At 37.6% G+C, this 16,354-nt stretch overlaps 1 protein-coding gene and 1 long non-coding RNA gene across 13 annotated transcripts in view; one reads left to right on the top strand and one right to left on the bottom strand.

Moving 5' to 3' along the window:
- Positions 1-16,354, bottom strand: part of LOC106878525 (GRAM domain-containing protein 4) — a 176,116-nt gene that overhangs the window by 29,018 nt on the left and 130,744 nt on the right. For 3 of the 5 annotated variants that reach the window (XM_052971959.1, XM_052971961.1, XM_052971960.1), the window contains exons 15-17: positions 15,059-15,373; positions 10,161-10,229; positions 6,326-6,394 (exon numbers count right to left, since the gene is read on the bottom strand). The exons of 1 other annotated variant lie outside the window; for it this stretch is intronic. In XM_052971959.1, coding sequence (XP_052827919.1) covers positions 6,326-6,394; positions 10,161-10,229; positions 15,059-15,373 — 453 coding nt within the window. The remainder of the gene's footprint in view (positions 1-6,325; positions 6,395-10,160; positions 10,230-15,058; positions 15,374-16,354) is intronic. One more of the 5 variants, XM_052971962.1, reaches the window with a different exon arrangement.
- The window catches only part of LOC106877906 (uncharacterized), a 158,894-nt gene that overhangs the window by 44,848 nt on the left and 97,692 nt on the right, over positions 1-16,354 (top strand). The gene's annotated exons all lie outside the window — the stretch shown is intronic.

The raw sequence follows: 16,354 nt of genomic DNA, 5'->3' as shown, positions 1-16,354 counted from the left end.
GGGTTCATTCCCACTGTGTGGCACCTTGGGCAAATGTCTTCTACTATAGCCTTGGGCTGACCAAAGCCTTGTGAGTGGATTTGGTAGACGGAAACTGAAAGAAGCCCGTCGTATATATGTATATATATATATATATATATATATATATATGTATGTGTGTGTATATGTTTGTGTATCTGTTTGTCCCCACAACATCGCTTGACAACCGATGGTGGTGTGTTTATGTCCCCATAACCTAGCAGTTCAGCAAAAGTGATCAATAGAATAAGTACTAGGCTTACAAAGAATAACTCCTGGGGTTGATATGCTCAACTAAAGGCGGTGCTCCAGCATGGCCCCAATTAAATGACTGAAACAAGTAAAAGAGTATATATCATCATCATCGTTTACGTCCGCTTTCCATGCTAGCATGGGTTGGACGGTTTGACTGAGGACTGGTGAACCAGATGGCTATACCAGGCTCCAATCTGATTTGGCAGGGTTTCTACAGCTGGATGCCCTTCCTAACGCCATATATATATATATATATATATATATATATATATATAGACAGAGAGAAAGATATTAGTAGAGATACCCGGCATTGCTCAGGATTAAAATGGCATAGTTTTAAATTGTTTTACTTGTTTTGGTCATGTGACTGCAGCCATGCTGGAGCACCACCTTTGGTCGAAGAAATCGACCCCAGGATTTATTCTTTGTAAGCCTAATACCAATTCTATCAGTGTGTTTTGCCAAACGGCTGAGTTACGGGGACGTAAACACAGCAACATTGGTTGTCAAGTGATGGTGGGGGTAGAAACACAGTCACACACACACACACAGATGTGTGTGTGTGTGTGTATATATATGCTATTTCGATTTTCATGTGGCAAAGTTAGCCATTGCTTGTTTGCAATGTATGTACCCTTTCCCACCCTCCACCACCAATACCGAAAATCCGTTCTCTCATACCAATAATTTCTTCTCTTATACTGAAAACTCCTACAGGGTTCAGTCTTAGTTCTGCACCAGAAGACCAGCATACCTCTGTCCCTCCATCCCTACCAAACCACCTGCCTCCTTCTTCTTCTCTCTTTCCCTCCCTATTCCTCTCTCTCTCTCCTTCTTCCTCTCTCTCTCTCTCTTCCTCTCTTCTCTGTCTCCCACTTCCTCTCTTTCTATATATAATGGACTAACCATATAGCTGCCCATTTACTTACTTAATCTATCATTGGCATATTTACATTTGCAGCAGTAACTCTTATATTTACAATGCTTACGTGACCCTCACCCCCAGTAAAGCCAACAGTTTCACCATGCTTGAATGATGATAGATAAAAAGCAAGAACAACTGATGTGACATGTCTGGTATCAAATGATCACAGAAACCATCTTTTCAGATGCTGAATAACATCTTTCCTTCCTGTATTTCCTCCCACATCTCTTTCCCAGTTTTAACCAAGAGAGTAGCAGAAAAGAAGTTTGCCAATGTTCAGTGATGTGAGGACCCAAAAAACTGAAGTATTTTGGATTGCAAGACAATGTGTGAGAGAAAATTATAATGTCATAGGAGAGAAATGTGTCTGCAAGGATGATGGTGCATTTGCATTTAATGATTCTGCAAAGAAAGAGGCTTGGAAATGCCATTATATAAGACTGGTGAATGTAGAGAATGACTGGGAGGAAGAGAATTTGTGAAATGTTGACCCAATTGAGGGACCAGCTATCCAGATCAACAGTACCAGGGTAGATAAAGCAATTAAGGATATAAAGAGGAAAAAGAAAAGGGAAGAGTCAATTTACAGCATTGGACTGAAAAATTTAAGTATCTTGTCTATATTCTTATAATTCACTTAGTGTTGGGTGAGATCACACACACACACACACACATACAGACAGGTTCACATACATACAATATATTCTTATAATTTCCTTAGTGTGGCTGAGGTCATTTCCTAAAGATGGTGATTTGCCGTTTTGACCAGCAAAAGAGCTGTACATCACAAGAGAATCTTCCGAATAGTTTTTGGCATATTTTCCCTCTCTCTAATGGCTTGTGTTTCCCAAATATATTTTGTCTTTCTGGAGGTGAATTAGCTGAATGATCAGACCATCAGAGAAGAGAATACTTTGCAGTAGTTCTTCTTGTTCTATGCTTTCTGAGTTCAAATCTCACTGTGGTCAACTTTGTCTTTTATTGTTTCAGAGGACTGAGGCTGATTTTCTCTATCTGTGTGTACACACACACACACACACATACAGACAGGCACACATACATACATATATGTATGTGCATGTATGTATGTATGTATGTACGTAGGTATGGATGTACCTCCCTATTTCTGAATCAACTATAAGAAGTCCTTCTGCCATTAAAATGCTCTCTCTCTCTCTCTCTCTCAGCCATATATGCTTCCATTTCGACCTACATGACACTCTAGTATCTCCTATTCCTCCTCCTCCTCCCCCTTCCATTCACCATACTCTGTTGTCTCACCTTCCACGCCCTACACTGAACACTTCTCTCACTTGTTCCCTCCACAGGAAACCTGACCTTTCGAACCCCTTCCCAACTGATGCTCACCTACATCAACCACATTGCTTTCACTGTTCTGGGAAATCCAGCAAAGTTCTTGATAACTGCTTCTTCTGCGGTGGGGGTGGGGGTGTTTCATAATAATAATAATAATAATAATAATAAACCCCACAACAACAACGACCTAATGTATACACATACACAGGGGTGGTTGTGTGGTTAAGAAGCTTGCTTCTGAAACACATGATTTTGGGTTCAGTCCCACTGAGTGACGACTTGTAGTGCTGGGCTAGGGAAAGCTTAGTGAGTAGATTTGGTGGATGAAAACTGAAAGACACCTGTTGTATATATGTACAGTATGTGTGTGTGTGTGTGTGTATGGATTCTGTGACGTATAAATTCCCTTCCTGGATGTGATGCTAGTCTGTTGCAGGATTACTCATTCTTAGCAGCTACATGAACTGAAGCAATATGAAATGAGGTGCTTCGCACAAGAACACAACACATTGCCTAGTCCAAGAATTGAAACCACAATCTTACAATCATGAGTGCATCACCCTAACCACTAAGCCATATGCCTCCATATACATATATACATACATAATCATCATCGTTTAATGTCTGTCTTCCATTTTGGCATGGATTGGACAGTTTGACTGGATCTGGAAAGGCTGGGGGATGCACAAAGCTCCGTTGTCTGTTCTGGTATGTTTTTTTAAAGCTGGATGCTCCTCCAAATGCCAACCACTTCACAGAATTTACTGGATGCTTTTCATGTGGTACCAGCATGAAAAATTTTCATGTGGCATAAGCACCAGCATCAATTCTGCTGTGGTGGACAGGTTTTCTTATATATATATATATATATGTATATATTCATATATATATATATATATGAGATAAAGATAATTATGTTCAGTTTATGGGGTTACCCTAGGTTTCACGTTCATAAAGTGCTTAGTTTTATGACATTTCTTTAGACACTGATGGAGGAAAGAACTCTACATGTAATCTCATGGAAGATCCTAGAAGAACTGGGATACTACATCATCTACTGACACTTCAGGAGAATCCCACTGAAGTCCTGGAACCTACAATCTGATCACATTCCCTTGTGCTTAACCCTTCTCCTTTGCCTGTGCATTCAACAGGTAACTATGAAGTCTTGTCTCCCTCCATTCTGAAGAGTGGTTATAGGCCACCAGCCATTAGGGTCTGAAGAAATGCCATAAAGCTAAGTGCTTTATGGATGTGAAACCTAGACTAATCCCTAAGACTGGCCATAACTATCTTTATTTAATTACTCTACTGCTCTATAACTTAGAGTGTGCTTCTCTTTCAGATTTGTGATTTACTGATATATATCATCATCATCATCGTTTAACGTCCGCCTTCCATGCTAGCATGGGTTGGATGATTTGACTGAGGACTGGCGAACCTGATGGCTACACCAGGCTCCAATCTGATTTGGCAGAGTTTCTACAGCTGGATGCCCTTCTTAACGCCAACCATTCCGAGAGTGTAGTGGGTGCTTTTACGTGCCACCAGCATGAAGGCCAGCCAGGCGGTACTGGCAACGGCCACACTCAAAATGGTGTATTTTATGTGCCACCTGCACAGGAGCCAGTCCAGTGGCACAAGTGCCAGTAAGGCGATGCTGGTAACGATCACGCTCAAATGGTGCTATTTACATGCCACTGGCATGGAAGCCAGACAGCTGCTCTGGTAATGATCAAGCTCAGACGGTGCTGTCAGTGCTCCACTGGCACAGGTGCCAACACTATATATAAAAATATATATATGGTTGAAATTTACAGAAAATAAAAGACAGGTGTATGAACAACAAGCAGGTGTATTAGTTTGATGCTTAGGAAAATGAAAAAGACTTTTATGTTTCAAACCTATGATCTTCAGCAGAAAGGAATAAGAGAAAACAGAGAGAGAATGAAAAAAACTTGTAGATTTAGGGGTCAAACTTGGCAAATGTGTGTGTGTGTGTGTGTGTGTGTATGAAGATGGGTGTTTGCATATGATTTCATATTTTCCTCAACATGTGCTCATTCACTGACTACAAACAACAGTTTCATTAATAGTGTTGTCTGTTTGTTAACAAGAAAGCATGAGACAAACCATCTCGGATTCAAGGACTGAAAAGTTGGGAGTTGAAAGTCAAAATCTAACTCAGGTTCTGAACAGAGAGTTGAGGTAGACAAAGCTAAGTTTTCTTTGGTTGGCTGAACCTCACAAAAGAGGTGATAAGGTGTCATGGCAGGTTGCTCAATAATACCGACCCAACCCATGTTGATATGACAGAGGAAAATAAAACAAAAAGAAGTAAAATGCTGATGTTGATGAAGATATGGATCATTTAGTTGCCATTTCTGACAACTCCAGGCCCCCACCCCAGCCACTGTCTGTTATGATTGATATGGAAATCACTGACAATGGGTTCTTAGCAGAGGAAATGGTCAAAATTGACAGATGATATTGTAGTTTTATGTATTTTCAAATATAATAAAGGAAAATGATAACAAGAACAACAATAATAATAATAATAAACAACAAATGAAACAACATCAACAACAAACAAAATGTAAAGGTCAGAAGTTGACACATTTAATTTTTTGTTTAGATATAAGAAATTATAAACAACAACAACAACAATAATTGATAATAATACATAAGCTACTTTTAACACAAGAAATGCAACAAAGTCAAAACAAAAGACTGCACATGTTCAAACACTGTGCAGTGAACGCATGCCATGAAAATAAGATGAATAAACAATAACAACAGCAACTGTTTTTGATTTAGGTCAAAGGTCAAAAATTTTGAGAGAAAAGTCATTAGAATAAAGTTAATAAAAACAAAAGTTAAAACTCAGCTAATGAGCAAATGCAGAATCTGTGAGAAAGGAGACAAAAGTATTGACCCTCGCTTAAGTGAGTGCAGTAAACTAGGACAAAAAGAGTATAAATGAAGGCATGATTGTGTAGGTAAAAGACTGAACTGGGATGTAAGACAAGTATGGATTCAAAGTAGCAGAAAAGTGGTATAAACATGATCCAGGGAACATGATAGAAGATAATAGCTACAGGACTTTATGGGATTTCTTCATTAACCTTCTCTACACTGTTGTTGCAATTTGTCGCTCACATGTTTTCTCCCCTGTAACTGCAGGGGTATTTTGTTGCTTTGAGAAGGGTGCTTAAAATAAACACACTGCTATATCGATTTCTGGTACTTTAAGCTGTAAGCAAGCTATTTCCAATTCAGAAGGAGTTTAAACTTCCATTTTCAGGTGCCATTTCCATTATTTATATTCTAACCACAAGGTAATGGAGCTTTTGAAATTGAACTTAGTTCTTGGATCTTTTTAATGAACGTAAATGGCTGCTACTGCATTTGAAGCTTTTTCTGGAAGAAATCTTGTTTGATTCTGACTGAGATGACGCTTTTGAAGGATTTACTCAGGCAGATATCGATGGTGAAGTTATTCAAAGTGATCAAGAAGATGTTGACTGAGTTTATAGTTATATCGAGAACAATGGGATATCATTATTTTGATGGAATGCTTTCCAAGTGTGTATATTAATGTTAACCAATAAACATATAAGAGAGCTGAGTCTAAGATAGACATGTATCTTAGCCAGAGACACAGTGCAAGGCAGGTTGGCGGCAGGATGTGAATAACCAGCCTGTTGGATGATGACTTTCTAACGAGCCAACCATCTGAAAACCTATGAGAAGCAAACTGAAGAGGCTGACATTTGTGCAATGTGTGCTTGTTGTTGTGCTAGTCCTTACCTTAACATTATTCACCTGATTTTCAATTAAATTTATTCCAGACGAAAAAGAGGAATGAAAATCTATGTTCTGAAAATAAAATAAAAGCAATGACCAACCCATACAATTAATAATAATAATAATGATAATTGTGTCAAATTTTGGCACAAGATCAGCAATTTTGAGGGGAGGGGGGCAGTCCATTACCTTGACTCCAGTGCTCAACCGATACTTATTTTATTGACCTCAAAAGGATAAAGGGTAAAGTTACCTTGGCAGAATTTGAACTTAAAAATGAAAAGCTAGAAGAAATGCTGCTAAGCATTTTGTCCAATGGCAAAAGGATTCTGCTAGCTTGTTGCCTTATTATTATTATAATAATAATAAATAACGAATAATAATGAATAATGGTAATAATAATAATAATAATACTGAAGAAGAAATGGTGAGAAAAATCACTTTATGGCCAATACCCTGCAAGGCTTGACAGAGAGGAAGTGAGCCTCAGTAAAAGTCAACAATGGCTCAAAAGCTCTGGACTAAAAGCAGAAATGGAAGGACTGATTCTCGCTGCACAAGACTAATGCCTGACTACGAACAATTATAAAATTAAAATAATGAAAACAGGCCCCAACAGTAAATGCAGAATGTGCAACCAGCACAATGAGACAGTTGACCACATCATCTCGGGCTGCCCAGTCCGTGCCAAGTCTGATATATACACAGATATGACAAAGTAAGCAGTTATATCCGCTGGACAATGTGCCAACATTACAACATTAAAACTGACTATAAGTGATATAAGCATGTGCCAAACAAGGTAGTAGACAAAGGCCAGGCCACAATCATGTGGGATATGCTGGTTCCAACAGACAAAGAAATAGAAAGCTAATTGCCCAGACATAATAATCGAGGACTGAGGAAAAAACACCAGCTCACTGATAGACATTGCAATCCTTTCCGATCAAAATACTGTCAAAAAAAAAAGAAGTGGAAAAACCGTCAAAGTACATAAACCTTGAAATTGAAGTATTCAACATGTGGGGTATGAAGGTAAAAACAACACCAATAATAAGTGGAGCATTGGGCACGATAAAAAACAGGAACAAAAAATGTAGAAGCTGTACCTGGATCCTCAACACTACACACTATCCAAAAAATAGACCTGCTACGAACATCCCATATCCTATGCTAGACACTATCAATCTGATAATACAACCTAAACAAAACCCACAAACATAAGACACACTCTACACAGCAATTACCTAGTGAAATAAACTTCCACCAGCAAGATGGAATGCATTACATGCTCAATGCACAATATAAGCAGTAACACAACAAAAAAGCAGCACCACATCTCAAAAGAAATAAAAAAACTAACACAATACAGTAACAGGAAAAGTTTACACAAACCCAACAACAGAAAAGAACACCCCAACAACATGGAGGTGTAGCAGGTGATGCAGTAGAAATTTGCCTCAACCTACCAAATGTTGAACAGTTATATAATAATAACAACAACAACAACAATAATAACAACCTTGTGGAGACCTAAGATTACATGTAATGACCCACATAATTCTCATGCACTCACATAGGAACCCAGCAGGCTTTTTTCATTTTTGTCCATCAAAACCAGTAACAAGGTGTTGGTCAGCCTAGGGCTATCAAGGAACCTACATTGACAGTGCTTTCAGTCTCCCTCTCTCTCTATATACACATACATACATATATATCTACCTATCTATCTATCTGTTTTTCTATCTGTCTACATGCATACATACATTTTCTTATTCTATCTTCTATTTTCTTTCCATGTTGCTATCAGTGTACATTCTATTATAATTCTTTTGCTTTTCCTTCATCAAAAAACCCAAATTGTTGTGCACTGTTTACGTCTAGAGTTCAATAATTTCGTTTAAGTGATTTTTGTCCTCTCTCTCTCTCCTCCTCTCTCCTTCCCCCCTCTCTCTTAAATGTTCCCAAATTATTTCTTTAATGATAGGTGATAGATTGCTTCATTATATCTAACTAGGTTCTGAATTAAAGTCAAATGCAGGTCGACTATAATTTTCATCCCTCAAGGATTGATCAGAATAGCCATGCTTTTTCAGAAATGGTTATTAAATGTTTAGATAAATGCATTTTGGATTTATTCATTTCCATTGTTTATTTTAATCTTTGGCATTCTTAATACTTTTATTCCAAGATAGGACCAGAAGAAATGAGCCTTGCTCTACAATTATGATAATATTGCCCTTCTATGTTCTGTTCCCACCAAAGTCAAAGTCTTTAATAGCTAAGGTAGGCTGTAGGGTTAAGAAGTTCACTCCCCACCCACATAGTTTTGGGTTCAGTCGCAGTCTGACAACTTGGACATTGTCTGCTTTGGCATGGTTTCTGTGGCTGGATGCCCTTCTTGACACCAGCTGCTTTACACTGTGGACTGGGTGCTTTCCATGTGCCACTTGCACTATTGGGGTCACAATGCAACTTGCAGAACTATAAACTCTGGGGAAGGTGGTAGGGTCAGCTTCATTCTAGGGGACAAGGGGATAAACTGTGAGAAGTGGGGTGTCAGAGCAGAGTTTTGTGGAGGATCTGTATGCTTATCCACGTTTAATAGAGAGGAAGAGAGAAGAAAGAGAAAGTGATGAGCATGAGCCACAAAGAGATGGATAAGGGCAATGGAGTACTCATGTGGCACTGCAAGGCACATGTGGTAATAAGAAGTAGGTGGTTGGAAGGATGCTTTGCAAGATTGTATGGAGAATGGAAGATGAAGGGATGGGGTGCAATGTGGAAGATGCAGAAGTTTCTTTCTGAGCAAATTTTGTCAATCTTAGCAAACTATAAGTGCATCCATGTAAGTAACCCTCGCTCAAATTTCTTTAGTTTAAAAAAAAAATGCAATTTTATCTAGAAAAACTTCTATGTTCCTTTTGTGTAATAGTTGTAAAATATGCAGAGATTAGGGAGAACACTGTTCCCATGACTTTGACAAGGCAAGAAAACCCTCCAAGACTAGAGAAAATTTATGGAGTTAATCTTCATTCAGAGCTTACAATAATTAGTTGTTGAAGGGCATGGAGGGAGGTAGTTTGAGATGTTTAAAAGAAAAGGTTAATAAATGTCCTTTGTAAGTGTGGGACTTCACTTCTGAAGGAATTGGAAGGGCAACATAATGGACATTTTATACATAGCAGAGTTCATTCCTTTCCAAACTTAAACATTGCTGATTTCTTCCAGAAAGAAAAAGAGTGAAATTAAGAATCGATTCCAGTAGTGAACTGGAATTCTATCAATTGACCGTTCTTGAAAAGATAGAAGGCAAAGTTGACCTCTTTGCAATTTAAACTCAGCGCCATAAAAGATATTGCAAAGCATTCTGTCAAGCACAGTAATGGTTGCTTCAGCTTGCTGCCTTAGAAGTGCTTATAAAGTGCAGAAATGTGGAGGTGCATAGCCAAGTGGTTAGGGTGTTGCACTCTTGATTGTAAGATTGTGGTTACAATTCTTGGATTGGGTTTTTAAGTAAAACACTTTATTTCATGTTGCTCCAGGCCATTCAGTGGGCAAAAGCGAGTAATCTTGAAGCTGATCAATCCAAGGAGGAATATATAAACACCAGAGAAACTGACCTGGAATTCCTCACTGAGTAATGAGGAATAACCAAATGTACAGAACTAAATGACGATGGAGAGCACACATTGATTGAATTTAATTTCAGGTTTACAAACGTGAAAAAAAAAATGTGACCAATGTTAATCTTTATGGTTAATTCTACTTGTGACAGGTAGGGGGTGCTGATTAGGGCAACCTTATGATGCTTTGCTTTATCTGTGCCATATCTTACCTGTTCGTTTGTATTATATTCTTTCGATTTGCCTTGAGATAGTGGTAACACTGAGAAAATGTCTAACCTCTGAAAATATGCAGCAAATATATTGGTTATAAAAGAAAAATCCCCATAAAGAGACAGGTAAAAGAATGTTGCAAGGATACGAGAGATGGCTCTGGAATGCAATGTTTTAAGGGTTGTGCTCTTCCATTCTTGAACTGGTGGAACATTGAGGATGTGGCAGTTGGGGAGAGAGAGAGGGAGGGAGTTGGTAGGAGACTGTTGCAGGAATGGGTACAGGACAAGGAGATGCAAATTGTGATGGGTCCACAGGTTGTTCCTATTGGATTCTGGCATTATATGAGTGAGCAGCAAAGTGCAAAGCATCAAAATGATTCTAGCTAAAAAGAAGTGATTAGTAGGTCAGAAGGATTCCATTAGGGCACAAACTGAACCCTGGGTACAAGGTGAGGTTTTGCTCAACCTCCGTCAGGTTGGCTGTACAAGGGTGGATGTTGCAAACCTTGGAATAGCAAAACAGCCAGTGACTCCCATGTAGAGGAGCCTTAATGAAGTAGGAAGAATTCTTTTTGGTAAAATGAATTGTCTTAGATCCTGAATATCAAGTGAAGATGGTGACATAAAATTTTTTTTTTAAATGATCAAAATTTTATCAGCAATATATCTGAGATGAAGAAAATCAGCTGAAAAATAACATATGAGTATAGATTCATCTCAGAAAAGTATAGGAAAGCGACTGGGGGAATATTTCTCCAAGGATGCTTTCTGCATGAAAAGTATGCAGTTAATAGAAGTCTAACATTGAATGTAGTGAAGCTCACAAGATTTTCTATTAATTAAAAAAAAATAATAATAAATAAAGAACAAAAAAAAGAATCAATTTGCTTGAATGATTATTTGTGGTGCAAAAAGAAAAATGAAGAGAACGCAAGAAAAGGTAGAGACAATTGTGAGACAAAAAATTGAATAGGAGCGACGTGAGAAAGGAATGATTAAACTTGATATTTGGTAAGTGCAGTGATAATTGCAGGTATGCTTCAGTCTTTGTTACAAAACATAATCAAAGTAAGTTTGTATCAGATTCGAGAATGATTGAGAGACAAAATGCTTTTATTGAATATAAACAAATTTTCAGTTTTCAAAGTGTTGTGAATGAAATATATTTATATGCAAAAACTGAACTTGGTGCCAGTTGTGAGTAGATATGTGTTAAAATCAACACATATTTAGTGTAGTGAGTGTAGTGGAATAGTAATACAATGGGATAATGGAATAGTATATTGAGTTTGAATGAGAAAGTGCATCAAAAGATGTATTGACCACTTTATGTTATTACAACATTATATTTCTAGGCAGTTATCTTTATTAAAACTACGGCTATTTTCACAAATACACCATCCACAATTTTAATAAAAAACCTAACGAGTAGTTGTTGTGTGGATTGATGAAGGTGTGGCTGTGTAGTAAGAAGTTTGCTTCCAAATTACATGGTTCTGAGTTCAGTTCTACTGCGTGGCACCTTGGACAAGTGTTATCTACTATAGCTCTGGGCTGATCAAAGCTTTGTAAGTGGATGTGGTTGATGAAAACAGAAAGAAACCTGTTGTGTGTATGTGTGTGTGTGTGCGTGTGTGTGTGTATATATATATATATATATATATATATATATATATAGTTCAAATTTACAAAAATAACAAAAGATGAAGAGAGGTGTAGGAACAACAAACAGGTGTATTAGTTTAATGCTCAAGAGAAGTGGAAAAGTCTTTCATGTTCTGAGTATATTCTCTTCAACAGAAAGGAACAAGAAGTAAAAATGGAGAGAGAATGACAAAGAAAAAAAAAATGGAGAGAGAGAAACTGTGTAGAGTTCAGTGGTCCAACATGGGGGGGGGGGCATGTCTTTGTGTTTGTCTTCTCCCACCACACCACTTGATAACTGGAGTTGATTTATTTGAGTCTCTGTAACTTAGCAGTTCAACAAAAAGAGAACAATAAAATAAGTACCAGGCTTAAAAATTGACTCCAGAACATTTTTTCAGCCTAATATTTATTCTATCAGTTTCTTTTGCCAAATCACTAAGTTATAGGGACATAAACGAACTAACACCAGTTGTCATGTGGTGGGGGACAAACACACACACACACATGATGGGCTTCTTTCTGTTTCCATTTGTTAAATCCATTCACAAGACCTTGACCAGCCTGAGATTAAAAGAGTAGACACTTGCCCAAGGCCCCACACAGTGGAACTGAACTCACAGCCACCACCACCACCACCACCATCGTTTTAACATTTAATTCTCCATGCTTGCATACATAGGTTGGATAGAGTTTGGCAGATTTTCTATGGCTGGATATTCTCCCTGTTGTCAGTCGTCACCTGTTTTCAAACCAGGTAATATTTGCGCCATGGCCAAACAATGGTTTTTGCAGAAAATGAGGAACAAGAACATCACTTGTATGATAGTGACATTTAGTTACAAGCATCATATGATGTCAAGACAGGGCTACATACACACACACACATAATTACACATACACACACACACACACGTATGATGGGTTCCTTTTAGTTTCTGTCTCCCAAATTCATTCGCAAGACTTTGGTCAAATATACGAACAAGTGTAAATCACCATGTTTTTAACATCCACTTTACCATGATTGCATAGTTTGGACAGATTTTGTTGAGGTAGATTCTCTATGGCCAGTTGCCTTTGCAGTTGTCTATCCTCATCTGTTTCCAATCAGGACAATAGTTCTCCATGATCAGAGATGTTTCCATGGAAGATTGGAAATGAAGGATACCACTTGTATGACAGGGGCACTCATTTACAAAATATTGGTTTCTAATTTTGGCACAAAGCCAGCAATTTCAGAGGGGTGGGGTAAGTCAATTACATCAACCCCAGTTTTCAACTGGTACTTATTTTATTGACACTGAAAGGCAAAGTCCATCTTGGCAGAATTTGAACTCAGAATGTAAAGATGGACAAAACGCCACTAAGCATTTTACCCAGCATGCTGACCATTCTGCTAGTTTTGCTGTCTTTCATTTCCTAAATATTAATTCCATTCTATAACTGAAATCATTCGCTAGTCGTAGATGTGCAATGTACAGCTAGGTGGGTACAAGAGACATGTTTGTTAAAGAAAATATGGAAGAAAAGGGGTTTGTGTATACATAGGTGACTATTAGTGTTGAACATTTCACTCACAGAAAAATTATTTACCAATTATATACACAATATGAAAAGTTCCTTAAACACCAGAGTTATTTGTTAACAAGTGAATATAATTGTACTTATTTTAAAACTAATAATAATAATTTCCATGATGCAATACCAGGCAGTTACTCTCATGGCTTCTGATCTTAACTGATTGCAAATGTTATCATGTACATAGTTTTGTCTTGGTATAAAAGATGGCCACAGCAAATATTCTGATCAATATTGCAAATTTGCTTGTTACTTGCTTGAGCATAACCATATGAGCATGTCCCTCAGCAAATGATGATTATGAGCAGAAGTGGTGGGTGAACATCATAGCCATGTGTTGAGAGGGATTCTTTTGGATTTGAATAATTCACCTCAGGAAACATGGGTGTGTCATTCATCGTCCCCAAACAACCCTTATTCAGGGACCTTTTGAATAGGAGGGGCTACTTGACCTGAAGAAAATTCTAATTGGGCACCATCTGCAAGGTCATGCATCATTTATCTTGATATAAGGTCACCATGTCATACACATATGGTTGTGATGCATGTGCCTGGTGTACCCTTATCAGACGGGTAGTCATGATGGGTATACTGGGCTTTGTATATTTGTACCCCTGTGTCACTTTGATGGCATGCACTGCTCTCTCACTCAATAATAATAAAATAATGATGATAATAATCCTTTCTACTTTAGGCACAAGGCCTGAAATTTAAGAGGAAGGGTTAATTGACACCAGTATACAACTGGTACTTAATTTATCAACCCAGAAAAGATGAAAGGCAAAGTAGATCTTGGCAGAATTTGAACTCAGAACATAAAGATGGGTGAAATGCCACTAAGCATTTTGCCCCATGGCCTAACAATTCTGCCAGCTCAATGCCTTGATGATAATAATACTTTCTAATTTTTGGTACAAGATCAGCAATTTTTAGGGGTCAGGCAAGTCAATTACATTGACCCTTAATGCTCAAACAATTGCTTATTTTATCAACCTGGAAAGGATGAAAAGACCTTGATGGGAATTGAACTCAGAATGTAATGAGTCAGAAGAAACAGTGCTAAGCATTTTGTCCGATGCTTTAATGTTGCTGTGGTTATGATTTAGACAATACATAGAATATGCAGGGATCCTAAAACACCAAAATTATTTGTTAGCAAGTAAATATGATTATCCTTTTTTTTTTCTTTTTGAGAATAATAACAATAACAGAATTGTTTTTATTATAAACAGAAATTTTGATGGGTGGGGAAAGGGGCTATTCATTGCCTCCACTGCTCAACTGGTATTTATTGTATTGACCCTGAAAAGATGAAAGTCAAAGCTGAGCCCAGTGGAAATTGAACTCAGGACATAATGGATTAAATCAAATGCTGCTAAAAATATTCTCTTTTATCTTAACACTCTTGCTCATTATGACTTATACAATATACGGAATTCCAAAAATTTGTCAGTGAATAAATATAATTGTGCTTTTTTTTTTTGCTACAAATAACAACAACAATAATAATAATAATAATAATAATAATAATAATAATAATAATGAGAAAGCCTATGTTTGCTTCTTACTGCATTTGTAACAAGTTATTAGGGTATGGTGAGGACAAAAGGTAACTGATTGCAGTGTAGAGGGTCATAATATTCTCAGTTTTAAATCAACTGACCCATACTCACATGTTTGGGTGTCAAATCAAAGGAGTTTTCATTGAATGTGAAAGAACCACGGCTTAACGATGAGAGTTCGTTTTCGAAATGTGTGGCAGCACTGGAATATTTCTCCCATTTCTGTGCCAGAATATGTTGGAACTTTTTAATTATTGATTCTGCTTTCGGATCATTTATATCTATTGCTGCCAAAAAATGAGCCAAGATTTCAAATCTTGGTTTTGAGTTACAGCTGGTATTGCTAGGCTCATGGTACAGATCAAGCTGTTTTGTTTTAGCTTGGCAACATGTATCTTGCCGATTGATATTAAGAAACGATGCAACCTGTCACAGGGAAATAACTGTCATTTAAACAAGAATCTCATGATTTAAATTGGAATTATTATTATTAAGTACACTATTGACATTAGTCCGACTGCCACCACACCCCCCTCCTCACCTTGACTGATGCTGTCACTATGGTTTTGGCTGTTGTATGCTCCAAACTTCTTGAGGTGTGAAAAATGTTATGAAATGCAGAGAATGGTATGAGAGCAATGTATCCCCATGAATCAAATAAAAGATTAGGTTTGAAATTCTGATACAACAACTGAATTCAGAACAAGACACCCAAATAAGGCTGGAACGTACAACAGCAGAAATGTAGTGAAAATAACAATCAAGACGAGAAGGACACCAGTTTGATTCATAAAAAAAAACAGTATACACAATATATATTCCTTCTCTCAGAAATATAGAATTGAAATAATTACGTTTTAGCATCAAATGGTTGATTGATTGGTGGGTGAGAGATAAGTGAATGTTTTCTCAAAATTCATTTAACACATGTTCTAGGAATCACAATACATCCTTTTGGACAATAGCTGCCCCACTCTTTATTTTCAGTACACAAACTTTTATTCTCTTCTCTCTCTCTCTCATTACAGCTTATTTCTGTTTCTCCTTTTTCATTAACTGATTCTCTGTGAACAACTTCTGTCTATCTTCTTACCTGCTTGGTTACCTGCCTGCTTGCCTACCTGCCCACCTGTCTCTCTCTCTGTCTGCTTGCTAGTTTATTTATCAGTCTGTCTATCAGTCAGTAGCTGTCTGCTTGTCTGTTTGCTCATCTACCTGTCTCTCCCTGTCAATCTACCTGCCTATCTATCATTCACTTCATCTGCCAGTTTGTCCCTCTGTCTGTCTGTCTGTCTCTCTCTCTCTCTCTCTCTCTCTCCTCATCAATTTTCACTGTTCTTCTCACCCAATTCATTAAACCACTAAATCAAAATTTCTACAATACACAAAGCCTTATCATTCACATTC

Source organism: Octopus bimaculoides, chromosome 11, assembly GCF_001194135.2.
Source record: "Octopus bimaculoides isolate UCB-OBI-ISO-001 chromosome 11, ASM119413v2, whole genome shotgun sequence".
Taxonomy (NCBI): domain Eukaryota; kingdom Metazoa; phylum Mollusca; class Cephalopoda; order Octopoda; family Octopodidae; genus Octopus; species Octopus bimaculoides.
The sequence above is the reverse complement of the archived record's forward strand: the minus strand, read 5'-3'. Positions and strand labels throughout refer to the sequence as shown.